The 21,269-nt window shown below is 35.1% G+C and overlaps 1 protein-coding gene across 3 annotated transcripts; it reads right to left on the reverse strand.

Annotated features, from left to right (window-relative positions):
- Window positions 1-932: 932 nt before the first annotated feature.
- Window positions 933-18,849, reverse strand: LOC119502955 (chromosomal protein D1-like). 3 transcript variants are annotated; one of them, XM_037794311.1, is made up of 3 exons: window positions 18,552-18,849; window positions 15,883-16,080; window positions 933-4,011 (listed from the first exon to the last, which is right to left on the reverse strand). In XM_037794311.1, exons 1-3 carry the CDS (start codon window positions 18,553-18,555, stop codon window positions 2,639-2,641), a joined length of 1,575 nt encoding a protein of 524 aa, XP_037650239.1. In that variant the 5' UTR covers window positions 18,556-18,849; the 3' UTR covers window positions 933-2,638. The 3 variants fall into 3 exon arrangements, with proteins under 3 accessions (XP_037650239.1, XP_037650242.1, XP_037650241.1); XM_037794313.1 differs by lacking the exon at window positions 933-4,011 and adding an exon at window positions 8,707-10,511 and having other exon boundaries at window positions 18,552-18,769; XM_037794314.1 differs by lacking the exons at window positions 15,883-16,080; window positions 18,552-18,849 and adding an exon at window positions 6,121-6,280.
- Window positions 18,850-21,269: the final 2,420 nt, after the last annotated feature.

The raw sequence follows: 21,269 nt of genomic DNA on the forward strand, positions 1-21,269 counted from the left end.
TTTAAAACCATGTAAGGGTCTAAATATTGTATATTTGTGACATCACAATTGGATAGAAATCCTAACAGCTTGTTTCAAATGCACAATTTCTGATTTACGGGCTGTGTGTATTTCTACGTATATTGAGCGTTTTGATAGTTTAACAGTATTTATATACCACTTAAACCTGCTTTATAATATAAAATCCATGAAAATCTAATTTTTTACAATATGGGACCTTTAAAGCTGCAGTGGGTAGAAATGGAGCAAATATGAAATATATAAAAAGGTGATTTTTTATAAAACAAGTAATCTGAAAAAAAAATCATGTGCCTCTGTGTCCTCTGGTGCTCCTAATGGCATCTGCAAGATTTCACAGACCGGAGGGAAACAACCAATCAGAGCCAGCTGTCAATCACTCACGAAGTCTGATCAAACGGTCAAACTAGGCAGCGCTGATCAAATATGAATAAATATTCTGTTACTATAATGCCTATTTCTTGCCTCAAATGTTTTCAGGAACATCTTGTAATGTACTGTTTAGCTGTAAAATGAGAAAGTTTGTGACCCAGCAGCCATGTTGAGATCAGTTGAGGAAATACCAAGCACCACCCACCAGCCAGAGCACAGCCAATAGGAATGCTCTGTGATTGGCAAAAGTCTCCCGTCACAGGCTAGATTTGTATTGTTTTTATCTACAAGCACAATTATTTGTACAGGTTTTCTAGATTGAAGTGATTCATCTGTCAAAACACACACAATCTTTGCTTCAGCTTGACTCAGGTGAGCATAGCTCAACAGGGAAGTCATCAAACAGGACTGGTGAGGGTGGAGCTGCTGCCCACAAACACACACATAAACATTGCTTAAAGTATGTAAACTGTCCGGAGGTAAATAATGGAATAGAAAGGGACACTGAGTCACATCTGATCCAAACATCACACCACACTGTGGAAAATAAAACAGCAAGATCAACATTTTATTTCAAGAGTATAATCGCACAAATTGACTTCTTGTTCAAAACATTCAAAATCCAAATATGTCCACTTAAACTGATTTGACTTCACAAACCCAGATTTAATTTTGAATTTGATTAACATGGCACACCGAAACACAATTTGGCAATTATAAGCTTCAATTGTTTGACCCAACCCTAAAGGTGTTAATGAGTAATAATGATGTACAAGTCATGTCACATAATTTTTAAACAATGTGCCAAAAAAAAAAAATACAAGTAAATGAATGTTTGTGAAATCAATCAAATCGCGTGAATTTAATCTCATGACAGTCACAAGTTAAAAAAACAAAAAAGAAAAGGCTTCACAGCTACGTCTAAACATTTAGAGAAAATAGTGAACTAACTATAGCAACAGGTGGAACTAAAGTAACTGTGCGGCGGGAAGGCGTTTCATACAGAGCTTTAAGTCCTGTTGAGGAATGCATGTAGAGTGAAGGTTGAGAAGCTAATCTGTGCAGGGCAACTCATTGATCTATGTAACTGAAACTGATGGTACATTCAAAGCTTTGGCAATTAAGGCAAAACAAAACCCTGTGAAATGACATTGAGAAAATTCTGACATCATTTAGACACATTTAATCTCGCAAGTCTTCAAACTCTCCTCACAGGCTCTCAATAGAAGTGAGAGCGCAACCTGCGGGTGTTTTTCCAAAAGCAAGATATCCTCTTCAAATCATTTGTAGTTGTGTTTGTGACCAATAGTTCAATATTCACTCTTTTTTAGTCTCTACCAACTCCTGAGGGAAATAGCTGGCTGCTAAATGCTCCACTATGTTACCAGCCAGTGGCTTACGGTGTCTGTCTGCTTTTTACAATGGCTTTTCTAGACTTTTTTTTTTGCTGAAAACAGCCACCTGCTGCTGCTGCTGAAAATAATAACATGAGAGCAGTGACAGTGAACTAAAACCACAAAGTTGCGGCCGGAGAGATAAACAATCAGCTGAAACACACTCTAAAGCTCTGTAAAGCCGAGGGGAGCTGCAGATTCAGGTAGAAAAAAATTATCTGTAGGTTCATAGCTACAAGTGACCCCTTCTGCGTTGTTTTCACATTGTTACCATAAAAATATTGATAAGACAAAAAAGAACATTTCCAAGTTCTAATCATTATAACAATCAATCTATCATAACTTTTTCAGAAAGAGTGACGAAAGAAATGCAGAATGAGAGATTGTATTGAGTTACAGAAGTTCGCGGAACAGAAGATAGCCCCGATGTGATGGCAGGACTTTTCTTTATTTTTCTCCAACCGTTGTTTGGACTTTTTTCCCTTCCGAGTCATTCCCCAGCAACCGTTTTACAGTTACAGTTAGACAGTTAAAAAACACTACATCTGAAAGATAAATGAAAACTGGAACAATCAGTCTATAATAACAAACCTCGACATGCCAGTTCCAGTAAAAAGATTATTAGTACTACTGCTTACTCATAAGACAGAAATAAAGTACTTAAAAATAAAAAAATAAAATCAAGCACAATAGAACAAGATGGACAAGTTAGTCGGGAAAACAGAAGAGCTGCTGAATATCTAGCCTACCCGACTGACAAAATGTTAAAAACGTGTGTTTTCATTGACAAGATTGAATTCTATGCAGCAGCAGCAACTACTACAGCAACTTTTTGGTCAGACCGGGATGGTTTATCAAGCCTGGTTACTAACTTCAAAGCTTGCATCCTGATCAATGAGCGATTCTTCAGTATTTTCCTCGAGCTCGATGGCTGTCTCGGTGTCATCCTCGAGGGCTGCCTCGACGTCATGCTCCACCTCCTCTTCTGCTGGCTCTACATGTTCCTCCCCAACAGGAGATGAATCACTCTCTTCTTTTGAATTGTCAGGGAGTTCGCTGTCGAGCTGTGCCTCACGTCTGGCTTTATTTTTGTTGACTGATCCTTTAGGGCGGCCCCTTCTCCGCTGGGTGCCAGTATCACTTTTTGGAGTAACTGGGGGACGGCCCCTTTTTCTCGGGGATCCGACATTGGAGGCAGGCAAACTCTTGCGTAAGTGAGCGCCTTTCTTCGACTCGGCCTTGAAAGGCCGACCGCGGCCTCTGCGAGCGGCTGTTTCAGACTCCTCTGGAGAATCAACACGTGGGTATTTTCTCGGCCTTCCCAGCGGCTTCCATACTCTTGGCTTTTTCAGCTCCTCAGCTGACGGCAGAGGGTGCTTCCTTGGCCTTCCTCTTTTGGCTGGTTCTTTTCTTGGTCGACCAGGCCTCCCTCTTTTGGACGGAGTACTCTTAGGCCGGCCTACCTTACCGGGAACCTTATATGCAGGGGTGCTCTTGTTTAAGGAGCCTTTAGGTCGACCTCTTCCCCTCTTAGCTGGCTGGGAGCCATCTCCGCTCTTTTTTGGCCTACCCCTCCCTCTATGAGGCGTTGCTGAGATGCCATTTGATGTCGCCTGCACCTTACTGGGCCGACCTCTCCTCCTTCTGCTTCCACCAGCGTCCTCCTTCACCTCTCTCAGCCTGCGTTTCTTACCAGGAGAGCCACTTTGAGCCTCTTCATCTTCATCCTCATCCTCATCCTCATCCTCTTCCTCATCCTCATCCTCATCCTCATCCTCATCACCTGTTAAACTTTCTGACTTGCGCTTCGTGGATCCTTTTGGACGACCCCTTTTTGCTTTTGGTGTATCCGATTCACCGTTCGGTAAGTCTTTAGCATCGGTGTTTTTGCTGAGAGACTTACTTGGCCTGCCTCTTTTCTTAGGAGTTTGCACAGAATTATCAGCATCGTTGTCTCCCGATCCGTCCTGCTTTGTGGGTTTCGTGAGTTTTGGACGCCCTCTTCCCCTCGGGGGCTGTGTGGACCCACCGTTGGAAATGTCTTTAACCTTCAATTTCTTTGAACCTTGTGGCCTCCCCCTTCCTCTTTTAACTGGACTGTTGTTGGACATTTCTCCACTGGACTCTTCCTCATTGCTCGCCACATCTCCTTGTTCTGCCTCAGTCGTCCTTATTTCTTCTTCCATACTGTTGCCGTCAGCTTGGACTAGTTCGGTCATGTTTGCACCTGTAAATACAACATTGAAAAGTACAATTAATGTTTATTCAAGAATCATTTTCTGTGTACATTAAACTACTTAGTATTGATTACATAATTGTAAGTGTGATAGAGCAAGACTTTGCTATTGCACCATATAAAAGTCATGCAATGCTATGATGAGAATGTTTCTTGTTTTAACTAGAGCTGTGAAGGTTTGGTCCATTAAAATAAAATAAATTTGCAACTATTTTGATAATCATTTTTCAAGCATAAAATACAAACAAATTGGTGTTTCCAAGTTCCAAGTTTTTTTTTCTTCTGTTTTTCTTTTTTTTTTAAGCTGAAGACGGTAACTTCGAATAAATATTATATTTAGATAAAACGGTCATTATATCCTGAGAGTAGTGCGTGAGGCGGCCGGGTCACAAACGTTCTCATTTTTACATTGCCGTAACGAGAGACTAAGCAATTTTTTTTTACAGAATACTGTCGTATTGATGGCAAAAATTAAATTTTAAATTTTTAGGTCTACATTTGAGATATGATGCAATTTGCCTTTTTGAACTATGACAATCAAATAAAACATAATATAGCCTACACCATTTTAACAATGTAAAACTATACACCCATAATCTGGTCATATGTTTAAGTATTCATTTTTCAATTTGTGTTTGTATTTAATGTGCTACATCACTTATACTAATGCACTTATGTGACACAAGGATAATTTCTAACAAAAAGCAATAATTAAAATCTCATTTTATATTTTATTTATAAGTCTGCATATTATCTATATCTAAGGATTATACCAGTGATAATTGCAATCTTATTTTATATTTTATTTATAAGTCTGCATTATTATCTATATCTAAGGATTATACCAGTGGTGATAATTACAATCTTAATTTATATTTTATTTATAAATCTGTTTATTATCTATATTTAAGGATTATACCAGTGATAATAATTGCAATCTTAATTTATATTTTAATTTATAAATCTGTATATTATTTATATCTAAGGATTATACCAGTGGTAATAATTACAATCTTAATTTATATTTTATTTATAAATCTGTTTATTATCTATATTTAAGGATTATTCCAGTGGTAATTGCAATCTTAATTTATATTTTATTTATAAATCTGTTTATTATCTATATTTAAGGATTATACCAGTGATAATTGCAATCTTATTTTATATTTTATTTATAAATCTGCATTATTATCTATATCTAAGGATTATACCAGTGGTAATAATTACAATCTTAATTTATATTTTATTTATAAATCTGTTTATTATCTATATCTAAGGATTATTCCAGTGGTAATCATTACAATCTTAATTTATATTTTATTTATAAGTCTGCATATTATATATCTCTAAGGATTATACCAGTGATAATAATTGCAATCTTATTTTATATTTTATTTATAAATCTGTATATTATATATATCTAAGGATTATACCAGTGGTAATATTACAATCTTAATTTATATTTTATTTAAGTCTATATAGATATATAGATATATATATATATATCTAAGGATTAAAAGCAGGAAAATGCTTTATTAATCCACTCATAAAAGCTTTAAATCGTCCTTCATTTCAGAAAAACTATCATTACTGAAAAACACATTTTTGGCTCCAAAATAAACACATTACACTTTAGCTAACAAAGCAACAAAAATAAACAACCAAGTCAGCAGAGTAAACTAGCATACACATGTGCATATTTAAAAAAAAATGTGGAAAGCAAATAAATCCATGTTTACATATTATAAACTCTCTTTATTAATTATTTAAAGGATGTGTTTTGCACGGCTGTGTCTATTTCCTGGATTACTAGTACAGGAAGCTAACAATAACAAGCAATGGATTAAATAAATATGTATTCTTATGCTGCTTTTTTACACATTAAAACATGTGCAAATTATTTTTAAAAACTCATTAAAGCCTCGTGTGTTATTAACTGTGACTGAAGCTCAATAAATGTGTTTAGATTTAGGGCCTTTATTCAGACTGTGGACCAGGTTGTTGTCCAGGTGATAGTCAGCTCCACATGGAGGGTAATGGAGAGTAGCTAGCTGAGTTAAAACAGATAAAATAATACAATAAACAGAGAGCATACATCACCTTAGAGAAATCCTCCGTCAGAGTTTATCTTAGTTAATAATAAATCGCTGTTTGCAGAGAGCAGCCCATGCAGAGAAACTACGCGCTTATTGTTGCTGTGATGGCGGTTTAAATTTGCGACCACTTCCGGTCGTCCGTGAGGCTCTGATGAAGGAAACTGGAGCTGCAGAGTTTTCGTTCCGCCTCAGCTGACTTCCAAGCTAAATAATAAGTCACTTCATCAACATCTGATGTGTGTTACAATTTACTGAGGATGTAAAGGTAGAATTGTTTTGTTGTTGTTGTTTTTCTCTAAGGTTAAAGGAATACATACTTGTAAAGGGACATATAAAAAAAGCAGCAACAACATATATAAACAAACAAAAGAAACATAAGAAAAAGAAAAGAAGAAAAAAAAGTACTACCCATTGTAATAGTGCAGTGTCAAGAGTTCATATTCATATACATACATATTCATATACATACAACCAACCTCATATATATATATACAGCTCTGGAAAAAATTAAGAGACCACTTCAAAATTATCAGTTTCTCTGGTTTTACTATTTATTGGTATGTGTTTGAGTAAAATTACATTTTTTGTTATATTCTATAAACTACTGACAACATTTCTCCCAAATTTCAAATAAAAATATAGTCATTTAGAGCATTTATTTGCAGAAAATGACAACTGGTCAAAATAACAAAAAAGATGCAGTGTTTTCAGATCTCGAATAATGCAAAGAAAACAAGTTCATATTAATTTTTAAACAACACAATACTAATGTTTTAACTTAGGAAGAGTTCAGAAATCAATATTTGGTGGAATAACCTTGATTTATAATCACAGCTTTCATGCGTCTTGGCATGCTCTCCACCAGTCTTTCACATTGCTGTTGGGTGACTTCATGCCAATCCTGGCGCAAAAATGCTTTATTTGATGGCTTGTACATACAGTATATACATATGTCTATACACGCGCATTCATATACATATACACTTAGACACATTCGTTTACACAATTATCTATTCTATTATACAAACAAAAAAAGGACATATTTACATCCCTTTAGTTGACCTTTATCGACATTGTTTATTTATTAATTTTGTTTAACTCCAATCCTCACCCTGACTCAAAGTATCCCACCCACGCTCAAAAAAGTTATTCTGTTCTTTATTTCTATTAACATCCTTCTCAAGAACCCACTGATGTTTCAAAAAACATTTTGAAACATTCAGTGTTTAATTGCTATCTTTTTATAGCTTTAAATATAAATGCTTTCCCCATCATAATGATGATGTTGTTCAAGTCTTTTCCTTTTTCATCATCCCTTAAATCACCAAACATTATAGATAAAGGACAACTATAGTAATTTGATTTGTAGACTGAGATCCACTTTTCAACTTTAATCCAAAATAATACAACTTCCTTACAATACCAAAATAAATGAATGTCTGACTCATCTTCCTCCTCACAGAATCTACATATGTCACATTGCTGGATGCCCCATTTTTTTAGCATTCTCTCAGTAGGCAAACATTGTGTAGATTAGTTTTAGTTGTAAAATTCTAATGGAGACATCAAAAGAAGTTGTGTAAATACATGCATATACTTTCCTCCATGGGATACATTTGTATAGCAAATCCTCCCATTTTACTAGATAGCTACTGGTAATCTACTGTAAGATAGATTTGTCTGCACCTTGAAACCACTCTGCTCAATGTGAGCACTAATTGCTTTCACAGTGTGACATTATTGTTAAATAGAGAATGGTCTATCTTCATTAATACTTTCAAATGCGATCACGAAGTGTATATACTCGGGTGAAGTAATGACAATGTATTTATTGTTTATTGTTATTTAATTTCAATTAAAAATGTAATTAAATAGGGTTTTACTATATGCATTGCCACCTCAACCAGGTACTGGGCTGTAGCTCAGCACTGCCCTCTAAAGACTAATTTGGTAAAATACAGTGATGGAGGAAAGAAACCAAACTCTAGAAATACACTGATTTAACTCTGATAAACACCCTACACTCTTATTTCTACTCAAAGAAACATTTAAAATGATCTGATAATAAAATAAAAGTGCCAAACATGAGAATACTTGATTTATAAACATAATCTCACAAAAGATAACTATAGTGTAGAACCTCGTGAAGAAGCATTTTAATAGTTACATTCGGGTACACCACAATTAGCTATTTTTCCCGCATTACCTCTCTCATGAACTATTGTCAGGATATAGCGGCTGTTTTATAAAAACATATTTTTTTTTAATCATATTTGCTCCAATTTCTACCCACTGGTGCTTGAAGTAAAACTGTCCATTTTAAGCTGTATTGCTCATTATATGATGATTTAAGGGATATACTTTTCAGTAAAATGTCCATCATGTCTGATGAGTTCTTCCAGTTGGAAGAATAATATACAAAAATATAGATTATTGTATTATAAAAAACTTAAGTTGAGTTCAAGGAATCTTTTTCTTTATTTGAGGAGGTTTGGGACAAGAAAAAAACTTTGTTGCAACGCTTTCTCACTACTGCAATGGTATGGTAAGTCCATGTTTATGTGCATGACAAAATAAACAACATCAGATATTTCAGTTTAAAGAAGCATTTTATTTACACAACTATAAGAGAAGGTGTTGAAAACAATGATGGCTGACCAGTTTGTCCCTAAAATATGGAAAGTAAACACAAGAACACACTTATTTTTTTCAAAAAGGGTGGTGAAAGAAATGCAGAATGAGATATTGTATTGAGTTACAGAAGCTTGTGGAACAGAGGATAGTCCCGATGAGATGTCAGGACTTCGGCTCTTTATAGTTTCACTGTTCTTCATTTTTCCCAACTGTTGTTTGGACTTTTTTCCCCCTTCCAAGTCATTCCCCATCAACCATTTTACAATTACAGTTTAAAAACCCCCCACTAAATCTGAAAGATAAATGAAAACTGGAACAATCGGTCTATAATAACAAACTCGACATGCCAGTTCCAGTAAAAGATAATTAGTACTACTGCTTACTCAGAAGACAGAAAAAAGTACTTAAAAATAAAAAAAATAAAGCACAATAGAACAAGATGGACAGTCGGGAAAACAGAAAAGCTACTGAATATCTAGCCTACCCGACAGAAAATTGTTAAAAACATGTTTTTATTGACAAGATTGAATTCTATGCCGCAGCAGCAACTACTACAGCAACTTTTTGGTCAGACCGGGATGGTTCATCAAGCCTGGTTACTAAATTCAAAGCTTGCATCCTGATCAATGAGCGATTCTTCAGTATTTTCCTCGAAGTGCTCCACCACCTCCTCTTCTGCTGGCTCTACATGTTCCACCCCAACAGATGAATCACTCTCTTCTTTTGAATTGTCAGGGAGTTCGCTGTCGAGCTGTGCCTCACGTCTGGCTTTATTTTTGTTGACTGATCCTTTAGGGCGGCCCATTCTCCGCTTGGTGGTAGTATCACTTTTTGGAGTAAGTGGGGGACGGCCCCTTTTTCGTGGGGTCACATTGGGGTTGTGTGGTGAGGATGAAGACGCAGGCAAACTCTTGCGTAAGTGAGCGCCTTTCTTGGACTCAACCTTGACAGGCCGACCGCGGCCTCTGCGAGCGGCTGTTTGAGACTCTTCTGGAGTATCATCACGTGGGTATTTTCTTGGCCTTCCCAGTGGCTTCCATACTCTTGGCTTTTTCAGCTCCTCAGCTGACGGCAGAGGGTGCTTCCTTGGCCTTCCTCTTTTGGCTGGTTGTTTGCTTGGTCGACCACGCTTCCCTTTTTTGGATGGGGTACTCTTAGGCCGGCCTACCTTAGCGTGCACCTTAAATGCAGGGGGTTTCTTGTTTAAGGAGCCTTTAGGTCGACCTCTTCTCTCCTTAGCTGGCTGCGAGCCATCTACGCTCTTTCTTGGCCTTCCCCTCCCTCTATGAGGCGTCGCTGCGGCCTTTGTCTCCAACCTGGGTTTCTTATTGGGAGAGCCTCTTTGTCTCGGACGTGTTACAGAACTGCCGTCATTTGTTAAACTCTCTGACTTGCGCTTCGTGGATCCTTTTGGACGACCCCTTTTCGCTTTTGGTGTATCTGATTCACCGTTCGGTAAGTCTTTAGCATCGGTGTTTTCGCTGAGAGACTTTCTTGGCCTGCCTCTTTTCTTAGGAGTTTGCTCAGAATTATCACCATGGTTGTCTCCCGATCCGTCCTTTCCGTTGGCAATGCCGGTAACCTTCAATTTCTTTGAACCTTGCGGCCTCCCCCTTCCTCTTTTAACAGGACTGTTGTTGGACATTTCTCCACTGGACTCTTCCTCATTGCTCGCCACATCTCCTTGTTCTGTCTCAGTCGTCCTTATTTCTTCTTCCATACTGTTGCCGTCAGCTTGGACTAGTTCGGTCATGTTTTCACCTGTAAATAAAACATTGAAAAGCACAAATTAATGTTTATTTAATAATCACTTTCTGCGTACATTAAATTACTAAGTATTGATTATATAACTGGGTGTAAGAGTGATAGAGCAGGACTTTGGTATTGCACCATATTAAAGTCATGCATTGCTAATTTAACTAGAGCTGTGAAGGTTTGGTCCATCAAAATAAGACAACGCTGCAACTATTTTGATAATCAATTAAATGTGTCATTTTTCAAGCAAAAATTTGGAGTTTCCACGCTCTTAAATGGGACATTTTTAAGTTTGTAAAAAAATATTATTGTGATATTGTGAAGAGCATTTTTCCAGTTTTCTGGTGTTTTAGAGAAATGATAACTGAAATAAAATAAATTAATCAACAGATTAATCAAGTGAAATGAGTTTGGGAACTTATTTGGAGTAACAGAAAGTCCTGTGATATAACAAATTAGATGTTATAATATGAGGCATTTTGTTAAACCTAAATAAAGTGATATATAGAAGAACAATATACTGTATGTCTTAAAACATTTAAAAAATATCTTGCTTCAATGTTAAAGCTGAAATTGGTAACTTTAATCAAATATGATAAAAAAAAAGATATTTTATAAAACTGTCACTATATCTGACAGAAATGCATGAGACAGATAATATTTGAAAAAAAAAAAATCATGTTCCTCTGTGTCCTCCGGTGCTCCTAATGGCATCTGCAAGATTCAGATCACTGCGCTGAATAAAAACAACCAATCAGAGCTGAGTTGGAGCCTGCAGTCTCTGAGCAGCTGTCAGTCCGGCAAACTCCGATCAAACAGTCAAAACTAGGCAGCGCTGATCAAATGTTAATCAATATTCTGTTACTGTAATGCCTATTTCTCACCTCAGATGTTTTCAGGAACATATTCTAGTGTACACTGTTTAGCCGTAAAATTAAAAAGTTGGTTCCGACCGGTGCTCGGTCTTAGCCAAGGCCTATTGAAGGAGGCTGGGGTACGGGTCTTGGGGTATTGGTACAACACATGCGCAGTATAACAGAAGCTGCGGTCGTGCGTTGTGATTTGTTCAATTTCGGCGAGCGCAGACCACATTTGACTGCGCTTGTGTTGTACCCCAAAGATATGACGCGTTGTTGACGCGTTGTTTTTGAACTATGACACTCAGATAAAACGTAATATAGCCCAGACCAGGGGTGTGCAACCCGCGGCTCTTTAGCCCCTCTCCAGTGACTCCATGTGGATTTTTAAAAATGGAAATGAATAACTGTTCTTTGTTTACATTTTCATTTAACATTGTTGTTGGTATATGGTACGACAAATAAAGTCACAATATTATAAAGTAATAATTTTACGTGTTATTTTCTTTTTTCTCGTAAAGATATGACTTTATTCTCGTAATATTACGACTTTTTTTCTCGTAAAGTTATGACTTTATTCTGGATTCTCAGATTTTTTCCCTCAATGTGTCCATTTGCACGTTGGCCCTAACTGCATTAGACTTATATACTATACACTTAGACTATAAACTGTGTTACCTTCATCACAATGCTCAAATGATTTGCAGCTCCAGACAGATTTATATAGTTTTGTGCCTAAAATGGCTATTTTGATAGTAAAGATTGCTGACCCCTGGCCTAAACCGTTTCAACAATGTAAAACTTTACCGACATAATCTGGTAAAAATATATTATGTGAAAGTATACATTTTTCAATTTGTGTTTGTATTTAATGTGCTTCATCACTTGCACTTATGTGACACAATGAAAATTTATAACTAAAAGCAATAATTACAATCTTATTTTATATTTTATTTATTAATCTGCATATTATCTATATCTAAGGATTATACCAGTAAAATGCTTTATTAATTGATTAATGATGTTGTATATAGTATGTATGTGATAAATGTAATGTACTTGATTTCGGACCCTAGAAAGACTATCTGGTGCCATTGGTATCAGCAAATGGGGATCTTTTTTAAATAAATAATTAAATCCACTCAAAACAGCCTTAAAATGTACACTTATGTGACACAATGAACATGTATAACTAAAAGCAATAATTACAATCATTTATATTTAATTTATTATAAGTCTGCATATAATCTCTATCTAAAGGATTATACCAGTGGTAATAATTACAATCTTATTTTATATTTTATTTATAAGTCTGCATATTATCTATATATCTAAGGATTATAACAGGAAAATGTTTTATTAATCCACTCAAAACAGCTTTAAAAGTCCTCCATTTCAGAAAAACTATCATTACTGAAAAACTCATTTTTGGCTCCAAAATAACAACCAAGTCTGCAGAGTTAGATAGCATACACATGTGGATATTTAAAAACAATTATGTGGAAAGCAATGTAAAAGTATACACCCATTATCTGGTCATATGTTTAAGTATTATGTTTTTCAATTTGTGTTTGTATTTAATGTGCTTCATCACTTACACTAACACACTTATGTGACACAATGAAAATTTATAACTAAACGCAATAATTGAAATCTTATTTTATATTTTATTTATAAGTCTGCATATTATCTATATTTAAGGATTATACCAGTGGTAATAATTACAATTTTATTTTATATTTTATTTATAAGTCTGCATATTATCTATATCTAAGGATTATACTAGTGGTAATAATTACAATTTTATATTTTATTTATAAGTCTGCATATTATCTATATTTAAGGATTATACCAGTGGTAATAATTACAATTTATTTTATATTTTATTTATAAGTCTGCATATTATCTTTATCTAAGGATTATACCAGTGATAATAATTACAATTTTATTTTATATTTTATTTATAAGTCTGCATATTATCTATATCTAAGGATTATACCAGTGATAATAATTACAATTTTATTTTATATTTTATTTATAAGTCTGCATATTATCTTTATCTAAGGATTATACTAGTGGTAATAATTACAATTTTATTTTATATTTTATTTATAAGTCTGCATATTATCTATATCTAAGGATTATACCAGTGGTAATAATTACAATTTTATTTTATATTATATTTTATTTATAAGTCTGCATATTATCTATATCTAAGGATTATACCAGTGGTAATAATTACAATTTTATTTTATATTATATTTTATTTACAAGTCTACATATTATCTATATCTAAGGATTATACCAGTGGTAATAATTACAATCTTATTTTATATTTTATTTATAAATCCTCATATTATCTTTATCTAAGGATTATACTAGTGGTAATAATTACAATTTTATTTTATATATTTTATTTATAAGTCTGCATATTATCTATATATCTAAGGATTATACCAATAAAATGCATTTATTAATCCACTCTTAACAACTTTAAAACATCCTCCATTTCAGAAAACATTTTTTGGCTCCAAAATAATAACATTACTCTAAACAAACAAGTTTGCAGAGTAAACTAGCATACACAAGTGCATATTTAAAAAAATTATGTGGAAAGCACTTAATCCATGTTTACATACTATAAACTCTCTTTATTAATTATTTAAAGGATGTGTTTTGCACGGCTGTGTCTATTTCCTGGATTACTAGTACAGGAAGCTAACAATAACAAGCAAAGGATTAAATTATTTAATGTTTTTAAGCTGCTTTTTTACACATTGAAACATGTGCAAATTATTTTTAAAAACTCATTAAAGCCTCGTGTGTTATTAACTGTGACTGAAGCTCAATAAATGTGTTTAGATTTAGGGCCTTTATTCAGACTGTGGACCAGGTTGTTGTCCAGGTGATAGTCAGCTCCACATGGAGGGTAATGGAGAGTAGCTAGCTGAGTTAAAACAGATAAAATAATACAATAAACAGAGAGCATACATCACCTTAGAGAAATCCTCCGTCAGAGTTTATCTTAGTTTATAATAAATCGCTGTTTGCAGAGAGCAGCCCATGCAGAGAAACTACGCGCTTATTGTTGCTGTGATGGCGGTTTAAATTTGCGACCACTTCCGGTCGTCCGTCGTACGTTCTATAGGCTCTGAAGGAAACTGAAGCGCAGAGTTTTCGTTCCGCCCCTCCCAGGCTGCTACTGGGATCTCTCTCATACTGATATACTGGAGCCGACCTCACAGCGCCACTTAGTGGGTTGTGGAGGTACTGACAAATGGTTGGCGGGTTTTAAAACTATAGAGGAAGGATACTGGAATGATATGAAACTACAAATCCTAAGGAATCTATTGGTCACAATCATGCCATGCTCTCTTTGCAGGAAGGAGGCTGAATAACACTTCAAAGTTATGCTAAATTTTGGCGAGGAAAAACTGTGGTGCATACTGGTTTATTTGTGGTTTCAGAGAGATTCAGAGCAGACTGGCATGGTCATGTGAGCAATTTATATTGAACAACACTTCACAGTAAAAGTTTACCATTTCATATTACAATTTTTATATGACATTAATCTCTAAAGTTGTGATGTGAGTCATGGACCGCATTGTTGTTTGCACTTTCTTCCAACGATTATATGTCTTGGCGAATAACATCTAACAGCCCAAGGAAGTTTTTACATATTATTTATAGTGTGCAGCTGTAAAAAGCAAGAGTTTTTCTGTTTTGAAAAAAATTAAAAACACCACTACTCAATACACAACTGGAGCCCTCTTAACCTCTGAGCAAGCAACTTAAGGGAGACAAGCAGAGGGCAGAAAATGACATGTAAAGGCCATTATTTGCAAGTCAAAGTTAACAATAATAACACCTTAACACAATTTTGTTTTAATGCTATTAATTTGTTTAACACATTAATGCAACTTGACAGTTTTAGGTTGTAGCGGGCTCAGTTTTGAAGTATCACATTAGAAAAATCCATTGGTACCAACCATGTCATACTAGTTCGTCGCATAAGAGGCTAAATAACGCTCCAAACTTACGCTAAATTTTGGCGGGGTACCCACAAGTCTCCTCTTTACAGACATATGTGTCACAGATGCAGTTTCACAAAATGGAGCGTTTTTTCTTTTTTAACGAAAAGTGATGTTGGAGACAACCCTGCACCAGTAAAAGCTCCAAGCGTGTGGTGAGGAAATATGCCCCTGAATAGTTTGGATTCATAATGTCAGGCAGTGATGGGTGAGGGTAAGCTGAATATTTATGTGGGTCATTACACCTGACAGTGGCACAACACATATTTATAGCCCAGTTTGTCATTTATTTGGGAAGGTGACAATATGACTTGGGCCTCAAGTTACAAAAGGTTGAGAACCCCTGCTGTAGCCTACATTCAGTATTTGCATCTTTAATCCTTTTCACATTGCTATCTTTAGACCAAACATACCTTACAATATTTTTGTACTTCTTTTTTTTTTTCATTGCAAAAGAAACCAAACTGTAGAAATACTGTGTGGACTTACTGTCGGAAATGCCGCTAACCTTCAAATTCTTTGAACCTTGTGGCCACCCCCTTCCTCTTTTAACAGGACTGTTGTTGGACATTTCTCCACTGGACTCTTCCTCATTGCTCGCCACATCTCCTTGTTCTGTCTCAGTCATCCTTATTTCTTCTTCCATACTGTTGCCGTCAGCTTGGACTGGTTTGGTTATGTCTGCACCTGTAAATACAACATTGAAAAGCACAATTAATGTTTATTCAATAATCACTTTCCGCACCGGCTGCCGGTGTCTCCTCTGTTCCCTCAGGCCGCAGTCGGGAGGCTGTGGCAGGAAAAGCCAACACTAGGTTCAGCAGTGATTCATGGAGAGACCTTCGTCTGGTCAGCTAACATTACTGCCAAGCAGGTGAAATATAGGGTGATATTGTGATTTTAGCTGACGTGTGTTGCCTCACTGTGTTGAGCGATGCTCGTTCATGTCTATGTAGAGCGAGCAAGTGCGAGCCCGACGCTGACTGTCGCTGACTTTACTCTTACAAACAGTCCCTTTAAATGCTGACATTTGTCATGTTTGTTTTAAAATGGTTCATTAGAGTCAAGTGGAAATCCATTTAGTAAACTAGCTTAACTTGGTTGAATGTTTCATTTCCACTTTAAGGTTGGGGGTTCACACAAAAAGAACTAAAGGGAATGTGATGTGTACAACGCAGAGAGGTCTAATGTATTGGGATTTGTGTAGCCTAAATATTACACCCCTTTTTATTGGTACACCCAATAGGTCCCATATCATGCTAATTTTCAGGATCATACTTGTATTTTGTGTTTCTTTTAGAACATGTTTATATGCTTTAATGTAAAAAAAAACTTTATTTCCCTCATACTGTCTGCCTGAATATGCCTGTAAACACATGCGCAGTGTAACAGAAGCTGCGGCCGTGCGTTGCGATTGGCTCAATTTCGGCGAGTGCAGGCATTTTACTGCGCATGTGTTATACCCCCCGGAGATATGACGTGTGACCCAGCCTCTTTTATATATGCCTTGCACTGCAACAGGAAGTAAACTGGGACACATTTAGAATGTTTATGTTTAAAGCTGTGAAATGGTATAAATATTGTATATTTGTGACATCACAAATGGACAGAAATTCTGACAGCTTGTTTCAAATGCACATTATCTGAATACGGGCTGTGTGTGTTTCTCCATGGATTGACTGACCGATACTTTCACATTATTTATATAGCACTCTAATCTGTTTTATAATAAAAACAACATGAAAATCTCACTTTTTTACAATATGGGACCTTTAAATTAAACTTATCACCTAAATAAGGAGGCAGCTGGCTGGAGGGAGATCACCAGGGGATCACCTGAAAGTTTACTTATAGGCTACTGTTGGCTGTACTGTTTGTCATTTTCATTAAATATCGCAGAATAAATAGAATTGAAAGCTTTATTGTCATTGTATTAAATACAACGAGATTCACAGTTGCCACTTCTGGTCAGTGCTTTAAAACAAATACTTGACAAGACTAAATGAGGCAGATAAAACATGTAACAGGCAAAACACAGTTATAAAGCAAATATAACAGGTAAAGTAGATGTAATAAATAAACATAAACAGAAGTGTTACACTAGAAGTATAAAATATAACAAATAGATGTAATGTAAACAGAGGTGATTGCACTTGTAAAATAGGTAGGGTATAGATGTAATAAATAAAATGCAAACAGAGGTAGTTGCAATGGTAAAATAGGTATGGTATAGATGTAATAAATCAAATGTAAACAAAGGTAGTTGCACTTGTAAAATAGGTAGGGTATAGATGTAATAAATCAAATGTAAACAAAGGTAGTTGCACTTGTAAAATAGGTAGGGTATAGATGTAATAAATAATATGTAAACAGAGGTAGTCGCACCTGTAAAATAGGTAGGGTATAGATGTAATAAATAATATGTAAACAAAGGTAGTTGCACTGGTAAAATAGGTAGGGTAATAGATGTAATAAATCAAATGTAAACAGAGGTAGTTGCACTTGTTAAATAGGTAGGGTATAGATGTAATAAATAATATGTAAACAGAGGTAGTCGCACCTGTAAAATAGGTAGGGTATAGATGTAATAAATCAAATGTAAACAAAGGTAGTTGCACTGGTAAAATAGGTAGGGTAATAGATGTAATAAATCAAATGTAAACAAAGGTAGTTGCACTGGTAAAATAGGTAGGGTAATAGATGTAATAAATCAAATGTAAACAAAGGTAGTTGCACTGGTAAAATAGGTAGGGTAATAGATGTAATAAATCAAATGTAAACAGAGGTAGTTGCACTTGTTAAATAGGTAGGGTAATAGATGTAATAAATCCAATGTAAACAGAGGTAGTTGCACTTGTTAAATAGGTAGGGTAATAGATGTAATAAATAATATGTAAACAAAGGTAGTTGCACTTGTTAAATAGGTAGGGTAATAGATGTAATAAATCCAATGTAAACAGAGGTAGTTGCACTGGTAAAATAGGTAGGGTATAGATGTAATAAATCAAATGTAAACAGAGGTAGTTGCACTTGAGGTGTATATTGCATCAAGGATATATTGCACAGTATTTTGCACAAATGTATTTCATATTCAGTGTATTAATATTGCACAGCTTTATTGTCGTTTTCTATTTCAAAAGAGAGCAAGAACTACTCACCCATCTTTTAAGTGTCTCCAGCTCACAGCTGATGTTTGTTTACATGACGTCACAGAGGGGCATATTTAGCGGTGTGTGGACAAAGAGTGTCCGATGTTATCAGGCGATAAAGTAAATAAAAAGACCACAAATCTATCTTCTTGTCTTGTTAGTTTCTTATTACAATGAATTACTATATTACAAATGCATTTCTAGAGGGGTTCAGTGAGCTTAGTTCTTCATAAACTACCGGTTCGTCAGTATAAGTACACAATAAGTAATAATATAATAGATGATAATAATAAGCACGCGCTTATTGTTGCTCTGATGGCAGTTTAAATTTGCAACCACTTCCGGTTGTGCGTGACTGTTTGAGAGGCTCTGAAGGAAACCGGAGCGCAGAGTTTCCGTTCCGCCCCTCCCAGGCTGCTACTGTGATTTCTCTCATACTGGTATTACTGTAACCTACATTCAGTACTTATACTCACATTTGCTTCTTTAATCCTTTCACACACACACACACACACACACACACACACACACACGCATACACACACACACACACACACACACACACACACACATACACACACTGCTTTCTGCAGACCCAAGACTTATTCTTTTTTTTTTCATTGCAAATCCCTTGTTTCCTCACCTTCTGAATATTTTAGTTCAATATACTTTATAGTTACAATTCATGTTGGTGCGCATATAGCCTAGTAAAACGGTAACATATGCAAGGGTCAGCAACCTTTTCTGTCAAAAGAGCCATTTTAGGCAAAGAAAAAAACATTTGAGCATTGTGATGAAGGTAACACAGTTTATAGTCTAAGTATATAGTATATAAGTCTAATGCAGTGAGGGCCAAAGTGCAAATGTACAATGGAGTATTAGGGCCACATTGAGGGGAAAAAATCGGAGATTTCCAGAATAAAGTCATAATATTACGAGAAAAAAGAAAATAATACATAAAAATACTACTTATACTACTACTGCTATAATATTATGACTTTTTTTCTCATCAACTTCTGACTTTATTCTCATAAACTTCTGACTTTATTCTCATAATATTACGACTTTTTCCTCGTAAACTTGTCTTTATTTTCATAATATTACAACTTTTTTTTGCGTAAACTTACGACTTTATTCTTGTAATATTATGACTTTATTCTCGAAATCTCATTTTTTATTTATTTTTTCCTAAATGTGGGCCCAATACTCCGTCGTACCATAGACCTACAACATGATAAATAAAAATGAAAATGTAAACAAAAAACAGTTATTCATTTCCATTTTTAAAAATCCACAGGGAGCCACTGGAGAGAAGCTAAAGAGCCGCATGTGGATCCGGAGCCGCAGGTTGCAGACCCCTGTACTAGATCATCAAAGAAAGTACTCCTCATGGTCCCAATACAACAGATTAACATTTTTTAAGCCAAATTTCAGATTTTGTGGTGAGTAAAATCTTCAATATTTGCTCTATAAAAGTATTTTTGTGTCAGATACTGTTGCACCATGTAGGGTTTGGAGTTAGGTTTCTGTTAAAACATGTTTTAAATGTCAACTTCATCAACATCTGATATATGTTACATTTTACCTGAAGTGTTGTTACTATAGATAAATCACAATATGGGCCTCTGAAATGTACAATAGTGGAGTAAATGGTATCAAAAAGTGTATATACTTGGGTGAAGTAATTAAAATGTATTCATTATTTAATTTCAATTTAAAAAAAATGTAATTAAATAGTGTTTTACTTTAGTATATGCCACCTCAACTAAGTCCTGGGCTGTAGCTCAGCACTGCCTCCTACAGGCTAATTTCTTAAGTGTAAATAATTATTGAACAGTAATAATGTCAAATACATGGTGTACATAGGGCACAATACAGTGATGGAGGAAAGTAACAAATATCTAGTGTAGATGTAATCTAGTGTAGTCTAAATATCTCTATATAAACTGATTCATCTCTAACACTGATAAACACCCTACACTCTTAATTATACTCAAATAAACAGTAAATAGTATAAGGAAAGATGGCCTGTTCATTTTTGAGACAAACCTAAATTATAAACATAAAACTCATAAAAGATATCTATAGTGTAGAAACAGTTTAATGGTTTTCCTGAAAGGAAAAATGTTTTGTTTGATGTGTGATTGAAGTAAAACTGAAGACAGGTACATTTTAAGTTTTATTGCTCATTATATGATGATTTATGGAAATATACTTTCCAGTAAAATGTCCGTCATGTCTGATGAGTCATTCTAGTTGGAAGATTATAAAAAAGATTTTATTTTGGACAGGAGACACTGTTCTTTGCACCACTTTCTCACTACTGCAATGGTTTTCTTGGTGTCTTACAAGTCCATGTTTATGCATGACACAATAAACAACATCAGAAATGTATATTTCAGTTCAAAGAGGCAGTTTATTTATGAGAAGGTGTTGAAAACGATAGTAGCTGACATAACGGCTTTCATATACTTGGTTTAAAGCGAGACGATGTAACTTTTGAAAGAAGGAATTACAAATTCTTTCTCTTACAAATAAAAATTTAATTCATAAATAATAAATTGCAGCCTTGGTCAATTCAATACACTTTTGCTGCAACAGCCTTACTTGGTCTGGTATGACCAGCAGGTGGCTATTATCACCAAACTTTATATATATATTACTGTGTAACTGACATTAGAGTCAGCTGACTATGATTCTTCTCTACTTCTCTGTTACACTTTGTTT

This window comes from Sebastes umbrosus, chromosome 15 (assembly GCF_015220745.1).
Source record: "Sebastes umbrosus isolate fSebUmb1 chromosome 15, fSebUmb1.pri, whole genome shotgun sequence".
Taxonomy (NCBI): domain Eukaryota; kingdom Metazoa; phylum Chordata; class Actinopteri; order Perciformes; family Sebastidae; genus Sebastes; species Sebastes umbrosus.

Excerpts from the sequence above, each read along its gene's own strand:
- LOC119502955 (XM_037794311.1), bottom strand. Across the intron at positions 4,012-15,882 it reads GGTTAGCGGCATTTCCGACA|GTGCAAACATGACCGAACTA; the intron begins GTAAGTCCACAC and ends TTGTATTTACAG.